The following is a 19,956-nucleotide window of genomic DNA, read 5'->3' on the forward strand; positions in this document are numbered from 1 at the left end:
ATCAGCGGGAGGAGGCCAGGCTGCAGCGTGAGAGCAATGCTACGTCGGTGCGGCGGCTCTCCAGGTCGATTGGACGATTTACGGCCACCATTGTCACCCTGGCACGCCACATCAGGGAAGGGAACAGTGTGCAATCCAGCATTGCTCAGTCAATGTTGGTAGCCCAGCAGGCGTTTCAAGGGCGCTTGCCCACAGTCACACCGACTTTCACCTCAGCCAGCACCATCCCATCCAGCTCTGCCACTGCCAGGACACGGAGGCGTTCTAGTCATGTGACTCGAGCCGCCAGCAAGGACACGGCACCGCATAAGCGCACCCGCAAATAGTGGCACGTGGGGATGCCAGTCAGCATGACATTTGGGGACACCATGGGGGTAGGGGGGTGTGTACGTTTGGGTGCTGGGTGGGCACGGGTGTACAGCTTACCTACCCAATGCACTTTCTTACCTGGTTTATCGAAAATACAACACTTTTGAAAAGTACCATAATGAGTGGACATCTGTCATTTCATATGCAGTACAATTAAATGGTATTTCCGGTCCTACATTTTTATTGTCCCTACAGGTCGGCCATGTGTTTTTAAACATTAATCGGTCGATTGTAGTAAAATTTGCTATGGACCTGACCAGACCTTTCGTCCACTAAACAAACAATACATCTCACTTTTACATAAATAGACAATTATCTCCATATTTATGGTTCTCTAGGGCTGCAAAGCACGCGGACAATATACAAAGATGGAGTGTAGAATTCAAGTTCTCAGGGATGGCTTTACACAGAATGTTGCAAAGTAAGAATGTATGCACGTTCACAGTGAAGGTCAGCTGCTTCGATTTATTGCTCACGGGCCGGAGTGGCCCACGACTCGCAGTATAAGGTTCTATTGTTTTTTTACCTTGACAGACAGGCACTGTGCCTAAAGACTTCTTTTGAAGGAGGGGTGCAATAATGTAAGAGATGATAAGGATGAAATTTCAGAAACGAGACTGATTTTCATGTTTGTTCACTATAAGAAAGATCGTTGGTACAGACAGAGTGGTATTTAGGGACTGCATTACGCCTAGACAATGGAAAATGCAAATCTAATGTAAGTAACCCTTTAGATGATTTTATCCCGGAATATATTAACAATAGCGTAGCGTTAAAGGCCGGTTAAGTTGGACTTGTTCGTTCAATGTGGCATTTTGTACCGCGCACTATCAACGCCGAAGTGGTCCCCTGGCGCTCAGGCGGCTCTGAAAAAGGCGGAGGAGAGGGGGTGGGTTAGTGGGAATAACGTGACATACTCTGTTGCAATATCCTCGCTAGCAAATAGTTTCAGGCCCAATAAATGAAATTAATAATTTTAATGAAGATCGGCTGTAGAGACTAATTTATGTTTTTAATAAAGGTACATCCTTCCATACTGCCAATGCCATCATTTCCAGACCCCGGCCGACGGGTTCTTCAACTGCCAGGTGCAGCTCCATGTCAACAACTTCACCACCCTGACCATTTTATGGGATGATCAGCAAGGACCAATATACCCTTACGCGGTACTAGCGGCTAGAAGCAACATACCAACCGTTACGGTGGGATAGTGCCTTGTTGTTGGAACAGCCTTGCGATTATCAGTATGACCATAGTGCTTCTTTTATCGTAGACCAACACCCTGTGTACCGCAAAGGAACAGCGCGTGACTCAAGATGAACTTTTGCGGATCGAAAGCAAAGAGAAATGCGAATCGCTGAATATTCTCTAAACATTTGACGTCAAATAAATGTACTTTACCAATTGTACAATCTTGCTGTTTGCTTTCAAACCACAGTTTCATATTCCAATTTGTGACGCGCTGTGTTGTGAGATGATCTGTGTTGTTTTACGGGTTCTGTGTGAAGTCGCGTAGAAGTCGACTGGGCGCGTTTGGCTATGCAGCCCAGTAACGTCACAGAGAGATGCGGGGAATATTAATGCTTTGTTGATGTCAGGCTCAGGGGCGGGGGATATGATTTAGTGCCACAAAAGCATGTCAGCCAGGGCGATGAGGCAAGTGATAGGATTATCACATAATGTCGGCGCACAGCAGCCTGATTTATCGTTTGTTTAGTGGACGAAAAGTTGGGTAAGGTCCATAGGAAATTTTTCTACGATCGACAGATCCATGTCTGAAAACACATGGCTGACCCTTAGGGACAATTACAATTTGGTCACGGAAATACACTTTATTCATTTAGTGGCATCACCATATCCCTGAAATGCTGTGGATGTGCTGTCTCTCAAAAGTAAATGCGAATCAGTGCATCCCGTGCTCGTTGTCCATCTAGTGGACCCCTAGGACGTGGTTGTGCCATCCCACCCCATCCCCATCCCCACCCCATCCCCATCCACATTTCCGTCTCCGTCACCATCCCCATCTTCATCATCTACGTCTGGGGGCATTGGAATGTTCCTGCGCTGGCACAGATTGTGCAGCATGCACAAACAAGCGTAATTTTACCCATCTTCACTGGGCTGTACAGCAGTGATCCGCCAGATCTGCTTAAACAGTGGAACAGGGCCTTCAGCAGTCCAAATGTCCTCTCAATCGTGCCACGTGTGCGGACATGTGCCCTGTTGTGCACATCCTCATGCCTGTTCCTTGGCCTCCATACAGGCGTCATCAGCCATGGCGTGAGTGCATATCCGGAATCTCCTACATGGGATGTAGATGTGGGAGACATGTCAGTGTTGGTAGTATCATGTCTTCATCAGATGCAGTGCAATTTGAGTCATTGTTCATTCATGCGTATGTGTCATGCAGTGTTTTCACTGATGGGTGTTAATCTTCTATGGCCATCATAGTGGGGGTTGGCAGTGGGACATTGACCAATGCATTGGTGTGCATGTGGCTTGGGAGTATGGCATTGTGCAGTGATATGCACACATGGCAGGGTCACTCCACAGTGATGATATAGTAGATGCAGGACATCTCATGTACAGCCATCATGTGCATTGTGAGTGCTGTGTTGCATATTATGGGGGGGCTTTGCTGTGGCACCAGGTGTGTGTGCCAGCGGGAGTTCAGGCTGTGTGTGTCAGGTGGCAGGGTGTGTACGGCCACACTGTGGCTACCTGTCATGTGTTGCTTTGTGAAGTTTGGTTTCTGCTGTCTATTCAGTGTATGGGCGGGGGGTGATGCATGTGCAGTCGCAGCAGCCCACTCACGTAGCTCATTGCCCTGGTCACACACACACACACCCCACTTACACAGGTCCGGAGCATTGGCAGCTGTACTCACCGAATAGCCATGTGCTTTGTCCAGCATAGCGTTCCATGTACCGTGGCAATGTTGAATTCCGCAGTACCATTGAGTCATGGGTTGAGCCCGGGAAATGTGCGCAGCAATGTGTAATCACTAGCGTTACATCACATACCATCTGTACATTCAGTGAGTTGAACTGTTTCCTATTGCGGAACACCATTGCAATTGCACGTGGTACTGTCAGCTCAATATGGGTGCAGTCGAGTGCACCTATGCAATTTGGCATGCCTGCTATGGCATGGAAGGCCAACTTGGTGGCAATCACCTGGGGGAGGGTGCGGGGTAGGGCAATCTGTTCAGACACATGGTGCAACTGGGCATCCAGTACCTGAACCAGGATTATTGAGAAACAGGGTTGTGATGGGCCGTGCAGCTCACCGACTGTGTGTTGATAAGTACCGGTGCCAAGAAAGTGCAGTACAGACACGACCTTCAGGAGGGGGGATGGCGGTGGGGGTGGCTATGTGGCTGCTGATGTCGTCCTCTATCAGGCCAGTGATGTACAGGATTGTTGGACGGTCCAGCCGGTATAATGTGTAGATCTGTCCTGGGCTGAGGTTCCAGGGTGAGGCCCTGATGCGTGGTATTACAGGCTGCCTGCGGGGTGCTGCCGGCTGGACAATGGGGTTTGCCATGGGTACAGGGTTAGCTGGTTGCCGCCTGTGCCTCCTTCGCCTCCGCCTCCTCCTCTGCACCATTACTGCCATCATGTGCAGTGCTGCCTGTTGGTTGAGTAGGCCCCGTCCGAGTGCTACTAGAGCTGCTGCCTGCATGGTTCTGCTTTGAGTTGGGCTGGGTGTTGCCCTTTTGTACGCACCCAGTGGCCTGCTGGGTCCAGGTCGGCTGATTTGGTGCACCTGTGGCCTGATTCAGGACACCAGGCACAGTTTAACGTCATGTTCGCTGTGGCGGCGGTACCGCCACCGTGATTACGGTTTTACCGCCAATTTGTTGTCAGTGTTTCCATGTCCGTGCTAGTTGTGATGCTCGCGGTGTTTCGTATTGCCGGCAATGGAGGAGTTTCCATGCAGGCGGAGTTTACGGGAGCTTTAACTCAGCGGTGGCGGTTGGAGGTGGTGCTGTTTCCAGGTTCGCAAGTCATGATTAGGCAGACGCGGAAACGGTGCCGGTATGGTTATACCGGCTGCGTTAATTCCGGACCGGAGCACTTGTAATGAGGCCCAATGTGTTTCCTTATATCCTTCTGCTTGCACTATTTTTGGCAGATCATTCTGGAGCAGCCGAGTTCTTTGCTGGCCTACTTACTTTTTGTGTGATTAAAACTTGTTATCGTTGCAAGAATCTCTTTGTATTTTTTCTGGCGTGAGCATTTAGGGGCATGCCTTCATTCTCGCGCTGCATCTCTGTGGATTTATGACTACCACAGTCACAAGTCTACTAAAATTGCTAATGCACTGAGCATTAAGGAATGAGGAAGGGGCGATAACCATAAGTGTACTGCAAAACGGCCTGGTAAGAAGCATGGAAGCAGTTGGAGCCTAGTAAGGATGGGCAAAATGGAGACACATGGACACATAGGGGTAGGTCTATAGCACCATTCATTGGAAACAGCTGACTTTATCCTTCATGCCAAGTATTGTGGTTTATGGAATCCTGAACAGGGGCTCTCAAGGCATCGGTTGAACGCGTCTCAGAGGGTGCATCACCGGCTGGTGAGGCTTGTGTGGAACACCGGGGTCACGTGGTAAATCTCAGCAGCCAATGATACAAACACGTGGCGTAAGCAATTAAAACACCTACCTATGTGTTAATGCATTATTCACACATGTACGCATATCATTATGTATGCACCCATATATTAATACATTGGGCCTCCTTACATGGTAGGCGGTAACCATGGCGCTATTAGCGCCATGGTTGCCGTCGGTATTTTACTGTGTCCGCCTTGGTGGATGGCGGAATTATCGCCCTACTCCAAGGTGAGCGGGGGCGGTAATTCCCCATTCACTAAGGCCCTTCCCCATTCCCATTTTTGCCCCTATAATGCATAATGGGAATGGGGAAGGCACTAATTACGGTACCGCAAATTGCGGTACCGTAATTAGCACCAAGGTCCCTTTGCGGCACCCTACTTTAACGGCTGGTAAAACCAGCCTTTAAAGTCGGGTCCCGCAAGGGGAACTCGTAGTAAGGCGGTAAGGGTTAACGGTCACCGGTAGCATTACCAGTGACCGTTAACCCTTACCGCCTTCTGTGTAATGAGGCCCATTGTCTAGGTTTAGGCATTGATGTACACATAGTTAACATGTCCACATGTACACATAATTCCATGGACTTACAAATCACAAACGGCAAAATGAAACCATCCTACACATCACACGCAAACCTTCTACAAACGTATCCTAAAACATTTGAGGTGGATGAAATTAGCGTCTGTAACACACCTGGCCAACCTCATTTTGTGGAGTGCATTGAGTATGTTCTCTTTGTTTTTGGCAACATTGCTAAGTGCTAATGTGTCAATGGGGCTTTGCAACTCGCAGCATTAAGGCTTCCCAATGCTCCTATGTTGGTGTTCTAATAGCAGTTTTGAAAGATTAGACGCCTAACTAAATTTGGGAGTTACAGTGAAGAATAGCGTTGTTCCTCCTATTACTGCTAAAATCCCCCCCCCCTCCCCCCTATCAGAAAGCACGGACGTCCATTGTTGACAGGAATTATATCACTTTCCTTACACAGTCCTTTCAGCCCTGTGGAAGCCTGACGAACTTCCTGATTGAGGTTATCCTTCTCATGGATGAGCTGGTAGAAAACTCACAGAAAATGATCCGAGGGCTCCCTGAAAAAGTTCACACAGGTCATTTGACGGGAATGCACCCATGTGGAAACAGGGACGGACGGATAGGCCTGCAGAGTAGCAACATTATGATGCAATGGAGAAGCTGCATCTGGTTAGCTACTTTACACTCCAGGATTCTCTTAACAATGTATTGCTCCAAGAGAAGGGGTGTAAAGTGGTGTGGGGGGGGGGGGAGCGGCCGAGCAAATAAGCCATCCCGTCTGTCTCCCATCTTCGCACAGTATCATTTCCCCCATAGTTTCCGGTATTCAAAATCCCTCGCAGAGGGGGCGTGGGGGTGGAGGATTGATTGGGGGGGTTTCAGAGGTTTAGACAGGGTAGGTCCTGAGCGGGCAAAGGCCACCCAAAATCTGTAGATGGCCACGCAGCTGCACTGTGTGGGCATTTACAGATGTTCTGGGTGCAACTACATTAGCTTCAGGCCCCACTTGTTAAACAATCCTGCCTACGACTCTGATCCCTGGCCCTTCCAATAATCTCTGTCATATAGCGGTGGGTGTGTTCTCTCCATGTGCTTTGTCTCACAGTGTTTTCCAAACCACCTAACAATTCCATCATAGTACTGCCTGACTCTAGTTATTAAACTGGGAAAAGGTATTCCATGATCTCCCAAGTGAGCCTGGGCCACTCTTACACGCAAGGGCCCACAAGCGTTGCTGTGATCAGTGTATTTGTTTATTTCTGAGTTGTGAAATCAATCCACAAAACAGCGTAATCAAAAACAGCAATAAAACAAATCCCGGGTTAGATAAATCAAAGCACAGTACTAATATTTAGGGCCCGATTCTTGGAATATTTGCCTGGTTCAAAGTGACTTTGCCCTGCTGAAAAGTGACTTTGCACTCCAGACACAAACCCTGATTCATGGAACCGTGCAACGTGTATTTTTGCGGTGCAAATCCGGGCAAAGTCAGCACGCAGTCATTTTTGACGTACAAATTGACTTTGCGCAGACTTTGCACGGCCAAACCGCCTGAGTATATTTAGAAGATAACCTTTGTAAAGGGCAAAAAAGGAGACAGTGTGTCCAGGATTCCACAGCACCGCACAGGCAGCGAGCATCACTTGCCTTCTTCGGGGCAGAGCAGAGGTAGGCATTTAGTCTGGCTCTGGTCAATAAAGGCTGATGATGGTAAACGGTCACCAGGTCAAGATACCCGGTCATTCCTGAAAATGGAGAAAGGCGGAGGTACTTCCTTAGAGAAGGCTTTGAAAATTCAAAGCCTCGCTCTTGCAGCCCCATAGCCTCAAGAGCTTGCTTCTTAACACTTTCATAGCGATCATTGGAAGACCAGATGGATTTACAAAGCCACGGTTCCGAGTTTTTTTTTTAAGATATAAAATACCCATTCGATTTTGTGGTTATTACCCAAAGACAGAACATGTTTAATTAGAAATGTGGTTAGATTGTCCCCTTGGTCTGAGAACAGAGCAAGCCAAAGCAGAACAGACGTAAGCAGTAAGGTGCCAGATCTGTGCAAAGCCCAGTTTTAAGATGGATGATCTAAGATGCCATGGTGGATGGCTCGCACAGAAGACGGGTAAGAAAAATAATCTATTCAACTTGAAGCCGGTCCAAATTACCCATACCCCACAGTTCACCAACATATGCTCCTGTAACCATGCACTTTCCTCTGAAAGCAGTGCACGTGTGGCTTACAGATGACTGTCTGAAGGTCTTGGTAAATCTGAATACACGGCCCAGAGCCTGTTTCATTTACCACCTACAAATGGCTAAGTTATCCTCCTAGGTCAGGCGACTATTTAAGCAATAAGACCCGATCGACGGGGGTGGGGCCCATAGGTATAGGCCCCAAGTGAAGCGAGGGCCTTACCGAAGGTCCCGGGGCATTACCTGAGTCGGTAATGCCCCTGCTGCGAGGGTCATGTTGCTATTAGTACCCTGGCCCGCATTATGAGCGTGACCGGGGCACTGAAAGGATTTTTTTCTGTCCCGAAACGCTGCAGTATTTCGGGACAGAAAAAAAAAGAAACAACCAAAAAAATGGCCGTCATGGAAAGGGAAAACGGAGTCCGTTTTCCCTTTCCATGGCGGGCATTGGGAGCAGACGTGCTGGGAACACAGCTGTTCCCAGCATGTCCGCTCCCGAAAAAGGATCAAAAAGAAGGTAAGTGGGGTTGGGAGGGTGGGAGCGGGACGCGGAAGAGGGAAGCCCCCAGCCATGTGGAGGCTCAGAGCGGGGATGGCCCTTCTCCGAATCTCCACACGGCTGGAGGCTTCCCTCGTCCCCTGCCGGGGACGCAGAAACAAGAAGGTAAGTTGGGGGGCAGGTGGGAGGGAGGGAAGGGTATTAAAAACATTTTTAAAAAAAGACTTACCCGATTCCGCGGTGGGGGGCAAAGGTAGACTCTCAGCCTTGGGGAGGCTCGGAGCGGGGATGGCCCCGCTTCGAGCCTCCTCATTGGCTGAGGGGCTGCCATGCCCCTCACCGGGGACAAAGGCCGAAAGGATTCCCGGCCTGGTAATGACTTGGCAAGGGCCAATCAGAATGGCTCTTTCATTCTGATTGCGCCCTCGCCGGGTACTAATAAAAGTTATTCCTAGGTATTCCAAACTCTATGATACTTTTAGTCTTTGTCCATCCAATAAGACCAGAGGGTCAGGGAGTTGTTGGGTCGAAAAACAAATAACATAGCATTTGTTAACATTTACCTTCAGTCCCCTGTGGGTCGTACACTTTACATACTCCACAACAAGAGTTTGGAGAGACCTAGGGTTTTTTGCTAAGTGGGATGCTTCATCTGCGTAGCATAATATGGGCAACTTGCTGCCTTCACACTGTGGTATGTCAGCACCAAGACTCTCTAGGAAATAAGGTGTTAAATATAGAGGTTACAAACTAGTGGTGAGAGTACACACCCCTCTGAAACCTGTTTTCTAAATTGCTACTTCTCACTTCTTTTTGACCATATGGAACATGGACAGTGGAGTCGGCATGGGACGACTCTTAGACTGTCATCAAAGGCCTCGGGATACCCATAGCATTACAGGTATTCCACAGGAGCCCCCTGACTATGTGATCAAAAGCTGAGCCGAGATCCATAAAAGCCACGTAGACAGGGGTCCCCAGGAGAAACACGTATTTGGACCGGAGATTGACTCATTGATTGATCATCCCCACCCCAGGCCTAAAGTCCAGCTTAGTGTTGGAAAGGACATTGTTAATTAAGACTCATTCCTCAGCAGGAGACCAGAGAAAATATTGTATGTCACATACAGCAGTGTAATACGGTGATAGGATGATGGTAGTGATTATTTGCCTTTCTTGTAGATGGGTACAATTGTCCAAGTCCTCCAACCTTCAGGGAAAACATGTGTGGCGAAAAAAGGCCTTCAAACCCAGCTGAAGAAAGGGGACCATGACTCAATCTAGGAATGAAAGAGATTGTTTGGGACTCTGTCAGACCCCAGAGGCTTGAATGGTTCTTTATTCCTTCCCTGGCTACATCTCCTGTGATACTGTAAAGATTGCTAAAGTGTTCAGCCCAGTCCTGCTCTGAAACATACAGTTCAGGAACTTCTGGGCATCCCAATTTGAGGCCAGAGGAATTATTTTCAATGATCTGCCCAATATTCAGGCTTTCATTCGAAGTGGCGGCATTGCATAGTACATCCCAGTGGCCCCACGCAATCTCTCATTTCCTGGCTGCCAATGCCGTTTTATAGTCACTACGTAATTGTCTAGTAATAGCCACATTAATATTCTCAGAAAAGCACTTTCTTTTTATCCATAACGATAACTGAACACCAAGACTTGGGACCAGCCTTGTCTATCGATGGGTCAAATGTTGTGGTGGAAAAGAAGACCTCTTTACACTTAGTGATGAGGGAAATGATATTAAGACAGAGGCTAATCAATACATTGTGTTCATGCATTTTCATAGCTTTCCTCAGCGTGTCAATCTCCCTGTCTGCTCTCCAGTGCAGAGCCCTCCTATTAGTTCCATTTTCCAGAGGGAAGCAGTAAACAGGACCCTGATTGCTCAGCTTTGTGGGACCGCAGGCCCAGCGTAGGGGTAGCTGGTTATGATCACTGGCACAGGTATCAAGAGTATCAAAACCTAGTATGGAATCCCACCATTTCATAGGGACAAGAATATAATCAATCATTCTATGAAACTGGCCTTCATTAAAAGTAAACTTCACGGCAGATGATGAAGCAAATCTGCCATGAATTGCTTGGTAGAGAGTTTTGAGTATTGTGTCCCATAAAAAGAGGGCATTGTTAGAAGTAGGTGCATCCTTCAGACAGGGCCTGGGCACAGAGAAGACCAACTCACACTCTTTATCATAGAGAAGGTCCTCTCCTTTCCTGTGCCCAGTCTCAGGTTGATCTCTCCCCGATAAGCATGGGCAAGTTTAGCATAGTTTCTTGTAAAGCCCTTAAAACAGTGATGGACCTATTGCCATTCTTGTTATAGGAATTATAGGAATGTATTAGACCAAATAGTTCATAACCTGTTATAGCAATTAAAATTAGAAGATTTGCATATGAGATGTCAGATTGTTTCATTTCCCAGCCGAAAGAGGTTGTAATGTAAGTGGCCTGACCTCCAGGTGGCCTCCCCTTGTTCCCTCTTCTGATTGCTCATATATGGTACAGAGAAAAGCCTTGAAGGAAAAGAGGCTCTGTTGACCAAGTTTCTCGGATCATGATGATCTGGTAATTATGGATGAGGTCTCTCAGAGTGACATTTAGTATCTTGCTAATGAAGGCAGATCCCCATTTACGCACACTCCAGAGTAAGTACAACCCGCTAGGGAAATAAGCCAGGAGATAGCTTTGCAAGGATAACAAGGTTTTACTTGCACAAAATACAAATGCCAGCAAAAAACTCTGCTGCCAGAGAGTGCTCTGGCCTTACATCATCAAACATGGTGTTATATGCACACACAGTGTCATCACTATACAGGACATTTCGGCGCACCCTATTGGAGGCACCCTACACATGGGCTTGCTCCATAGGGGATGCCAAGCAGTAATTGCCTACTTCTTCTTCGTCGATCTGGCACCACGTGGGTCAGCTGGGCTCATCCTCGTGGTGAAGGTCAGGGAAGGCATGAATCACATTGTTCCCTATCTAAACTAAACAACCAAGACAGACTATTCATTCATTATGGCAGGCCCCTGGGCAGCACAAGAAAGGGGTGCCAGGGAAAGGGAAGGATGAGATACCGTCATGCTGACCCATACATTCAGGGTTCTGTTGATGCTGCCGTCCCCCCACCCAGTGTCTCTCCACTAGGAATTGATCTTTGATTTACCCTTCCCAGTATCTCATGTTACTAGAGACGTTTGTTTCTGCAAAGGTGAAATACAGTCCTCTGGGCTTTAGATCTGTAGTGGGCACTTTATGGAGGTTAGGACCTGGGGATCAAATTCTTATCAGTGAGCAGAGGACGTGTGGATTTGGTTGGTAGTGTGCGACCAGCAACTGTAAGGCTGGGTGGGGGTTAGAGGCCTGATGGCAGATTAGTGGAGATGGATGAGGACAGGTGGGGTCTTCTGGTACTGTCTGGTACTGCCTCATGCTCAGTTGCGGGCACATTCCTGAAGGTGATACTAAATATACACAACACTGAAGGGACGAGAGGGAAATGGACTTCCTTGAGAACAAGGCTCGAGCAGAGCCATCATATTATGTGGAAATTGGGCTCTGTGAACATAGAGTGTGTGCAGCAAGAGTCTGTGGCCTGTCTCGTCTGGGGCCTGTTACCTGATGGTGTCGTGGAGGTTGGCCATTTATAGTGCTAAGCATTAATTTTCAGGTCTCTATATGGTGCCCGGGGATGACCACCTTATAAGTTAGATTGCCTCATATGGGTTTTGCCGATTTGTAGAAGCACCTAGGGGGGTGGGATAGTCTCATTTCCATCCCAACATCCCCTTTTCGTACAGTAACAAATTCTCCCCGTCCCAATATGTCTGCTCATTTGCTCTTCTTTCTGCTTCACCCCATACAGGTGTGCCTTTTATGGACATCTATGCTCTACAAACATGTCTCAGGCTTTCTCAACTCTGTGCATATTGTTCAGGTGCAGGTCATATATATGTATAACCCATCCCCTGATAAATCCACCCAAACTTCCTTGTTATTTTCGTGGTCTGGTGGAGGTGCAATGCTTGTGTGGTACAGAGTATCTACTTCATCCCCGTGCCCCTGATAGATGGCAACCATACAATGTTGAGGGCCATTATTCTCTTTTGTTAAGATTTCCACTTCTTGTGTATCATGAGGTACCTTATCATGAAGCTTTCCAATTGTCAACATCATCATTCCACTATTAGGCACTGCTTTGGCACAACAACGGAGACCTAATTGGCATGTGCAGTAAATCACCAAGATTAACACGAAGATAGGGACCATAATTTGTACAGTTGTTCCAAGCCAAGATGGGACCCAACCGAATGCCAAGTTAACACAATTGTCCTCCTGGATCCCCACATCCTTTTTAATTTTTGCCACAAGTTCATGAACCGCTGCAATAACATGTGATAGTGTCCCATTTTCGAAGTTTGCAGAAGGTACGAACGTGCAACATCAGCTCCCAATCTTTTTGCAAACCCTCGCCTTCCATGGTTGTTAGGAGGTCGAGGACATACCGATGTTGCATTGTCATTAGTTGCAGTGCTCTCAGTTCTACTTTGATGAGGTTGAACCCTTCTTCACTGTTGTTTGTTAGATGGATCGGCTCCCACCTGACAATCTTCACCCATTTAGCATAGGCTCTGGTCTGGACGCTGGGGACAAGGGATGCAAAAAATGTCTTGGTAGAATTGTACATCCTATATTTGTCAAGTATGTGCGCCAGTAGGTCAGATGATCCTTGAGACAAGTAGTTAGAAGAATGCTTCTTTCTTTGCAGTTGGTCAGGGCGTTCCCTGTGTGGGAGGATCTTGAAGCCAGGAGGAGAAGCAGTGGGTGCGCCTATGGTGGGTTCAGGCAGTGCTGGCTTTTCTTTGCGAAAGGGTCCCCTCTTCAGGTGTTCTTTGGGCACTATAAACAGGGCCGAATGCAGCAAGGCAAGTGAACAGTAGCCCCTCCAGGATGATGGGAGGTGCAGGTATGCTTGTTGGCCACATACCCCTCCAGGATGATGGGAGGTGCAGGTATGCTTGTTGGCCACATACCCAGTAGTAGTCCATCAGTGCCCCGTGCCTTTTTGAATATCTGAAATGAGGACTGTTCTGTTGCACTGTTTCTTGGACCCTGTCGGAACTGTTCCTTGGTTGTAGAAACAAAGTTCATAATTTTCCTCTTGATGTAATTTCACCGGTTTTTCAATTGCTGTGACCCAGGTTAGTTTTGCAACATGTCCTGTCCATATCTGTGATCACGTTTGTTTGACAAGAGCTAGCATCTTTTCAGAATACCCGACAAGTGCTTCTGCCTTGCACATGAACGTTACTTCTTGCCATATATTGTCTGTATATTTTGTCCCTTGGATAGTGAGGAATGCTTCTTTGAAACAGTTCCGGTTGGTGGAGCTGGTTTTGCATTTTTCAATGTCTGGCTCGAGGAGTTGCCGGTGAACACTGCATGCCTGGAAAGCGCCTTTTACTCTTCCTAGTGCAATATGAATTAGACATTGTTTTTCGTTTAATGGTACCCCTCATGGCATTACTACTTTAGGGGCCCCAGATGCATGGGATATTAGATAATAAACATAACAACTCCCATTAGTCGTTCGCCTTCCCATTGCACTCATATCAGACTACCACCAGTTTGAATGCGCGCGATGGTGAAGGTCTTCTACTGTGTCTAAACCTAGGCCATGATATGCCTCATATTTAAGCGGCGTGTTTGTTGTTGCTTTCTATCGCTACGGAAGGGGAACCTTCTCCCCCTAGTCCTATTCTATGAGGAATACTAGTGTTACACAAAGACCATCATACTCATGGTTTCAGTAGCTGGAACATTAAACTATTGCAAAGCGTGTACAGGCAGTTGTTACATGTGGCATTGGCAGTATTATACATTGTGTTGTTTGTTACTCCAGTGGTTTGTTCAAGTCTCTTTGCATAGGCACTGTCATTCATTCTTTCGCTCAGGAGCGAGAAGCAGTAAAAATCTTTAACCATATTAGGGGGTGGGGTGGACAGCATGCCGAATACTGTGGTGGATAATTGGGAGTTTAGTACTGCAGGGGCTATGGGTGTGTCATTTAGGGCATCTGGTGGCTTTGTGGTCGGCATAATAACACTGGGGATCTTTCTTGTCGAATTTTGGTACAAAGTGGTGAGGTTTGTAGACCCATTTCCACTCCAGGTCCACTTGTGTCCATCCCATGTCCATTTGCTCCCTTTGCCCCCTACTTTTATATGGTCACCCCAGATAAAAGAAGTCCCCAGTAAATGCCCACTGCCAACATTAGTACAGTAAATCTAGTCCACAGTTATAGCTATAAGCTCTCAAGAAATTCATTATATTCCTACTACTATCTACAGCTGACCTATTCCGCAGTGGGGTCATCTCCATGATTGTTGCTCCTGCTGAAAGGGAAAGAATGGGGTGGGTTTAGAAATGAACGGGTGGCAGAAAGACATAAGAAGAAAGGAGAGAGAGAGAAAGAAAGAGACATAGAAAGAGAGAGAGAGATTAACATTTTTAATTTTACTCTAGCCCATGCTCTAGCAGCAATGCATGTTTATACTACATTCCACATGCACACATAAAGTCGGTGTAGGGCTATTTATGTTGAGGTAGTAAGGTTGTTTTCAGTGGTTGTGATTTGTCTTGTGTTGTTGGGTGCTTTGCGAAAATCAGAGAGGTGTATCCAATATCTTAGGCCCATTACTTTTACTGCGAGCAGGGTGGAAAACACCACTTCATAGGGACTGTGGAACCTGGGGGTGTTCCACTTCAGTACAAAGCTCCTGACATATATCCATTTCCCTGGTAGTAATGTTGGGTCGGGGAAGTGTCAATCTGGGCGGTGTTTGTAGTTTCTTTGTTTTCTGTGTTGGGAGATACAATTTGTTTTGAAATGCACCTAATTGTATGTGTAAGCTGTGTGAGATATTGCTTGAATTCTTCTCCTAAAATAGTGACTGCTCTTTGAACATCTGATGCATTTCTAACTGGTGACAGTGGCATTGCTTGTGTCAACCAGTCACTATCTCATGGGGGGATAGGTGGTGGTCCTTGCTTGGCTGCGTGTGCTATTGGAATAGTGCCAGGGGTAAGCAGTACACCCAGTATTTCTTGAGGGTGTTACATTACTTGGACAGTTGACTTTTGAAGAGGCCATTTATTTTCTCCACTACTCACTTTGCCTGTAGGTGGTAAATGGATTACATTTTGTGCTTGATCCCCAATCATTTTGTTACCTCTTTAAACTGCTAATTGAAGAAATTAGTGCTTTTGTCTAATCGCAGGACATCACACCCCCCATTGGGGGAAGACTTCCCAAACAAGGAATTTTGCAGCACACTTGGCATCAGGCTGGGTGCATGGTCCTGCCTCAACCCATTAGGAAAATGGACACACCACCACAATTAGATATCTAGCTCCATTGCACCTTTCTCACATGTCTGCATAGTCAAAGTGCAGCTCTCGGAAATGGCCCACAGGGCGGGGCAATGTACCACATAACATTCTCAAAATCATCCCTGTGTTGAACACTTGGCAAGTGGTACATTGGACCACCATTTGTGTCAGGTGCTCCTGTACATTCGGAATGAACCAACTTTCCTGGAGATCGGCAGCAATGTGTTGTTTAAAACTGTGTGATGGGAAGTCCAATTGTACGAATGCCGTGTATAGTAGTTCGACAGGCATTACAACCTTTCCTGTGGCCTGTTGTCGCCATAGGAGATCCGTGGGTGCTTGAATACACCCACGTTTGAGCCAGAGTTCCTGCTCTTCTTGAGGTACTCATCGCTGCAATTCGATTATCTGTGCTATGGGCAGTGCTGTGTATGCATCTTTTGCGATTGGCTTGGCCATGCTGGCTAGGATATATTCTGTGTTTAGGTGTGCTGGAAGGTACGCTGCTTTATTTTCTGCTGCTGCATCTGCTGCAGCATTCTTCCTACAGAGATTTTGTCTGTGTTTTGAGTGTGAGCTAAGCATTTGGCCAGCTCCACCACTGAAGGTTCTGCCAGTGCGGTGATCAATGTGTTTAGTAATTCTGCATGTTGCACTGGAGACCCATCAGCTCTCCGGAACCCTCTTTTTCTCCACCGGTACAGACCTGCGTGCACCGTAGTGAAGCAGAGTCCGAATAAATTATAACGCAACATCCCTTAGCTTCTCTTAGGGCCTCAGTTACCAGTCTGAAGGGGGCACATGACAAACTTGTCCTTTGCAAAATATCACCCAAATCCGTGATGCAAGTCAAACATTATTAGCAATTCCATTTTCAACTTTCCAATGGAACTAGATACGCAACGTAACTAGAGTGCAGCATTTATAATTTCCTATGTGTTGAGGATATTCACTCCATTGGTGCGAAACATGGCCACAGACAGTAAGTAACAATGATTCAATACACTTTATAAAAATTACCCTCCATCAGACTACATGCCCTTAATGTCTTACTCCATACTATTAGTTATATGGGGCATGTGGATTGTTTCGTCACATAATGGATTTTGGAGAAAAAACAAATTAGTTTGCAAACAATAATCACAATTACAGAGTCCTGAGGACATTTTATTGATGAACCAAATATCATATTCATAACGAGGCAGACTTATATATAAAATCAGGTCCTTTTAAGCAGTTGCAGAACAGATTTTTAGATGTACTTGCAGATCTTGAATATGTTTACATTCCAACCAGAATAAGATTCAAAACATCATACAGCACAACAATGATATAAACAGCCAGGCGGCAACCTACCTCTCCACGAAATACTCCAGTTCTGCTGCTTTTGCACCTGTAGGAGCTCAACCGTCTCCATTCCTGGGACTAAGTTAGCTGATTAGAAGGAAATAGGGAAACAAGCATCCTAGTATGTTGCAGCGGTATAACGTTTTTTCATCACCAGGCATTTCTATGTCTGCATTTTAAAAGTGTACAAAATTACAAATAAGTTTATTGACATTTTTTGGGGGTGGGAAAGGGCAGATAATGGGTTGGTAGGGCCGTAAATAGTTAAAAATAGGTGGGGGAGCGGGTTTGGGCTGGGAAGACCTGCAAAATAAAATGTATGAACTTTTTTGTAATTTTGTCGTTTAAAAGGCAGTCGTAAATATGCCTCACGATGAAAGAACATAGAACCGCCCAGCCACCTGGCACAATATCCTGGTTTTAATTTGAACAGCTCAGATATTTCATTACTTCAGGAAAAACCCAGAGAATTTGCTCATTATGAAATAGTGAGCTCTTAGCTCGGCCTAACCTGCCTATGTTACCAACCCAAACCCCTTACACAATACATTGGAACCATACCTTGGATGTACATCATTTGCAACACTTATTTGGCCACGGTACAGTGCTTTGTTGCTCACCAGATACATGCAAATGTATGATTTACCATTATTACAAGAATTGCCATTGCATAATCTGTTGTTCATTCGCTTCCCAATAAGCTGGAAAGAATACACAAAAATAATAAATAAGCTGATTCTGTTTCGTTCTTTTTTCAGATTCATGCTGGAATAATTCTTTAGCGATGACCAATAGTGAAGCACCCATCCTTTCGCCTGCCAATCACACTGGATTTACTCCTTCATCATTCATCCTGGTTGGCATTCCCGGCCTGGAGATGTACCATATCTGGTTTGCTGCCCCATTGTCGTTCATGTATATTGTCACTCTTGTTGGCAACTGCTTTCTTCTGTTGTCTGTGAAGACAGTCCGGAGCCTCCACAAGCCAATGTATCTACTGATTTCCTTGCTCTCGTTCTCAGACATGGTGTTGTCCTCTAGCATCCTTCCAAAAATGTTGGCCATCTTCTGGTTAAATGATGTAGAAATTAGCTTTGCGGCATGCTTCTTTCAGATGTTTCTCATGCATGTTTTTGCTGGGGTTGAATCCGGAATCCTCACAGCAATGGCCTTCGACCGCTACGTTGCTGTCTGCAACCCCCTGAGATACCCCACTATCGTAAGAAATTCACTCATCCCAAAAATAGCTGCCATTTCCCTTAGCAGAGCAGTACTTGTGGTCGTCCCCCAGTCGCTGCTTGCTATAAGAGTACCATTCTGCAGCAGATCCATTGTCCATTCGTTTTGTGAGCACATAGCTGTGGTCAAGCTTTCCTGCACCGACATCTCTTTGAATAGTGCATATGGCATGGGGATCACACTTGCAGTTGCAGCGATGGATCTCCCCTCTATTGGCGTGTCTTATGCTCTGATTCTCAGGGCTGTCCTGAACCTTCCCCGCAAAGATCGCTTCAAGGCTTTCAGCACCTGCATTAGCCACATATGTGTGATGTCACTCTTTTACATTCCAATTGCATTCTCCCTTACCCTGCACAGATTCCACACCAGCATCCCACTGTACGTCCACATCATTGTGGTAAATGCCTACCTCCTCCTCCCACTGGTGGCTAACCCTTTGATTTATGGTGCCAGAATGGCTGAAATTAGACAGGGGGTTTTTCAGTTGTTTCAGAAGCAGAAGGACAGGCTCTGCCTTTGCAAATGACTATTGGACATATGGGCAAATGTCTGGAAGCAACACTCTTGCACTTGGATTTCCAAAACAGCCTGCAGTGGAGCATTACAACCAGCAAGTTTCTTCAATCTGTCTATGTGCTGCTTGATAATGGATACCACCAATAATAATATGTCATATTTTAAAAATGTTATGCAGTTGTTGGTTATGGTATGATATGGCATTTGTAACAAAGGCATGACAGGGCAAGGAAGGGGGAACAGAGGGAGGACAGAGACAATGCTCTTACTAGGCCAAGTGACATTGAGATTGCGCAAGTGCACGCCAGGGGGGAGGAGAAAAGTGCAAGGGGAAAGGGGAGGGAACAGTGCTGTACATGGGATCAAAATAATAACAAGAAGTGTGGCCAGCAGGTGGCAGGTGCAAGGGTAAGTGCAGACAGCAGGTGTCCAAAAGTGCAGGTAGTGGGGATGTAGGGTTACAGATACAGACCCAAGTGCATGGGTTGCCAGGAGGCAGTGCGGGTATGCAACTGGACGGTCAGGGACCTGGGCCCGAATCAGAGGGTAGCCAGGTGACCAGTGCAGTATCAGACAGGAAATCAGCAGGGGAGTGGAAGAGAGAAGCAAGAAGAAAAGAGGAAGGACTTGAGGTGCTTAGTGAACGGGATATGGTTCTCCTCATGTTTCAGAGAGGCAGGGAGGCTGTTCCAGAGGGAGGCCCCAGCCAAAGAAAGACATCTACCACCAACTCATTGCTTGGAGAAGCGACTGACCATGAGGGAGTTGGAGGTGGAGGAGCGAAGAGCTCAAGTAGGAAGATATTTGCGAAGAGAGAGTTGGAGGTATTGAGGACCCAGGCCCTAGAAAGCCTTGTGGACAATGCAGAAGGTTTTGAATGTAATCCTTGCAGCCACTGGGAGCCAATTCAGAGATTTCAGTGCTGGACAGATACAATCCCTGGGCTTGAGGCCACGGACAAGTCTTGCAGTCCATGTTCTGGATGACTTCCAGAGGGCAGAGAGTAGAAGCAGGCATATTTAGAAAGAGGCTGTTGCAGTAGTGCAGCCTAGAGAGAACCAGAGGTCTAGAGACAGTGAACTTCTGGGGGAAGGAGACACTACCCCTCTAAGGAGGTGCATTTGGTAGTGTCACTTCTTAGAGACAACAGAGGTGATGAGAAAAGGAGAGTGTGGAGTCGAAGGTGAACCCAAGGTTCTTAGCCTCACAGGTGGGAGCAGGAAGATGGACAACTGAGGCC

General features: G+C 46.7%; 1 protein-coding gene across 1 annotated transcript; it reads left to right on the plus strand.

The window, feature by feature from the left end:
- The first annotated feature begins 17,745 nt into the window (after window positions 1–17,745).
- LOC138528156 (olfactory receptor 52E8-like) lies at window positions 17,746–18,726 on the plus strand. The gene has a single exon (XM_069639607.1). It carries the CDS (start codon window positions 17,746–17,748, stop codon window positions 18,724–18,726), a length of 981 nt encoding a protein of 326 aa, XP_069495708.1.
- The last annotated feature ends 1,230 nt before the right edge of the window (window positions 18,727–19,956 follow it).

Source organism: Ambystoma mexicanum, chromosome 7q, assembly GCF_040938575.1.
Source record: "Ambystoma mexicanum isolate Mex_15411 chromosome 7q, UKY_AmexF1_1, whole genome shotgun sequence".
NCBI lineage: Eukaryota > Metazoa > Chordata > Amphibia > Caudata > Ambystomatidae > Ambystoma > Ambystoma mexicanum.

Bases quoted from the DNA above. Each gene is read 5' to 3' on its own strand.
- LOC138528156 (XM_069639607.1), top strand. From the start codon at position 17,746: ATGACCAATAGTGAAGCACCCATCCTTTCGCCTGCCAATCACACTGGA.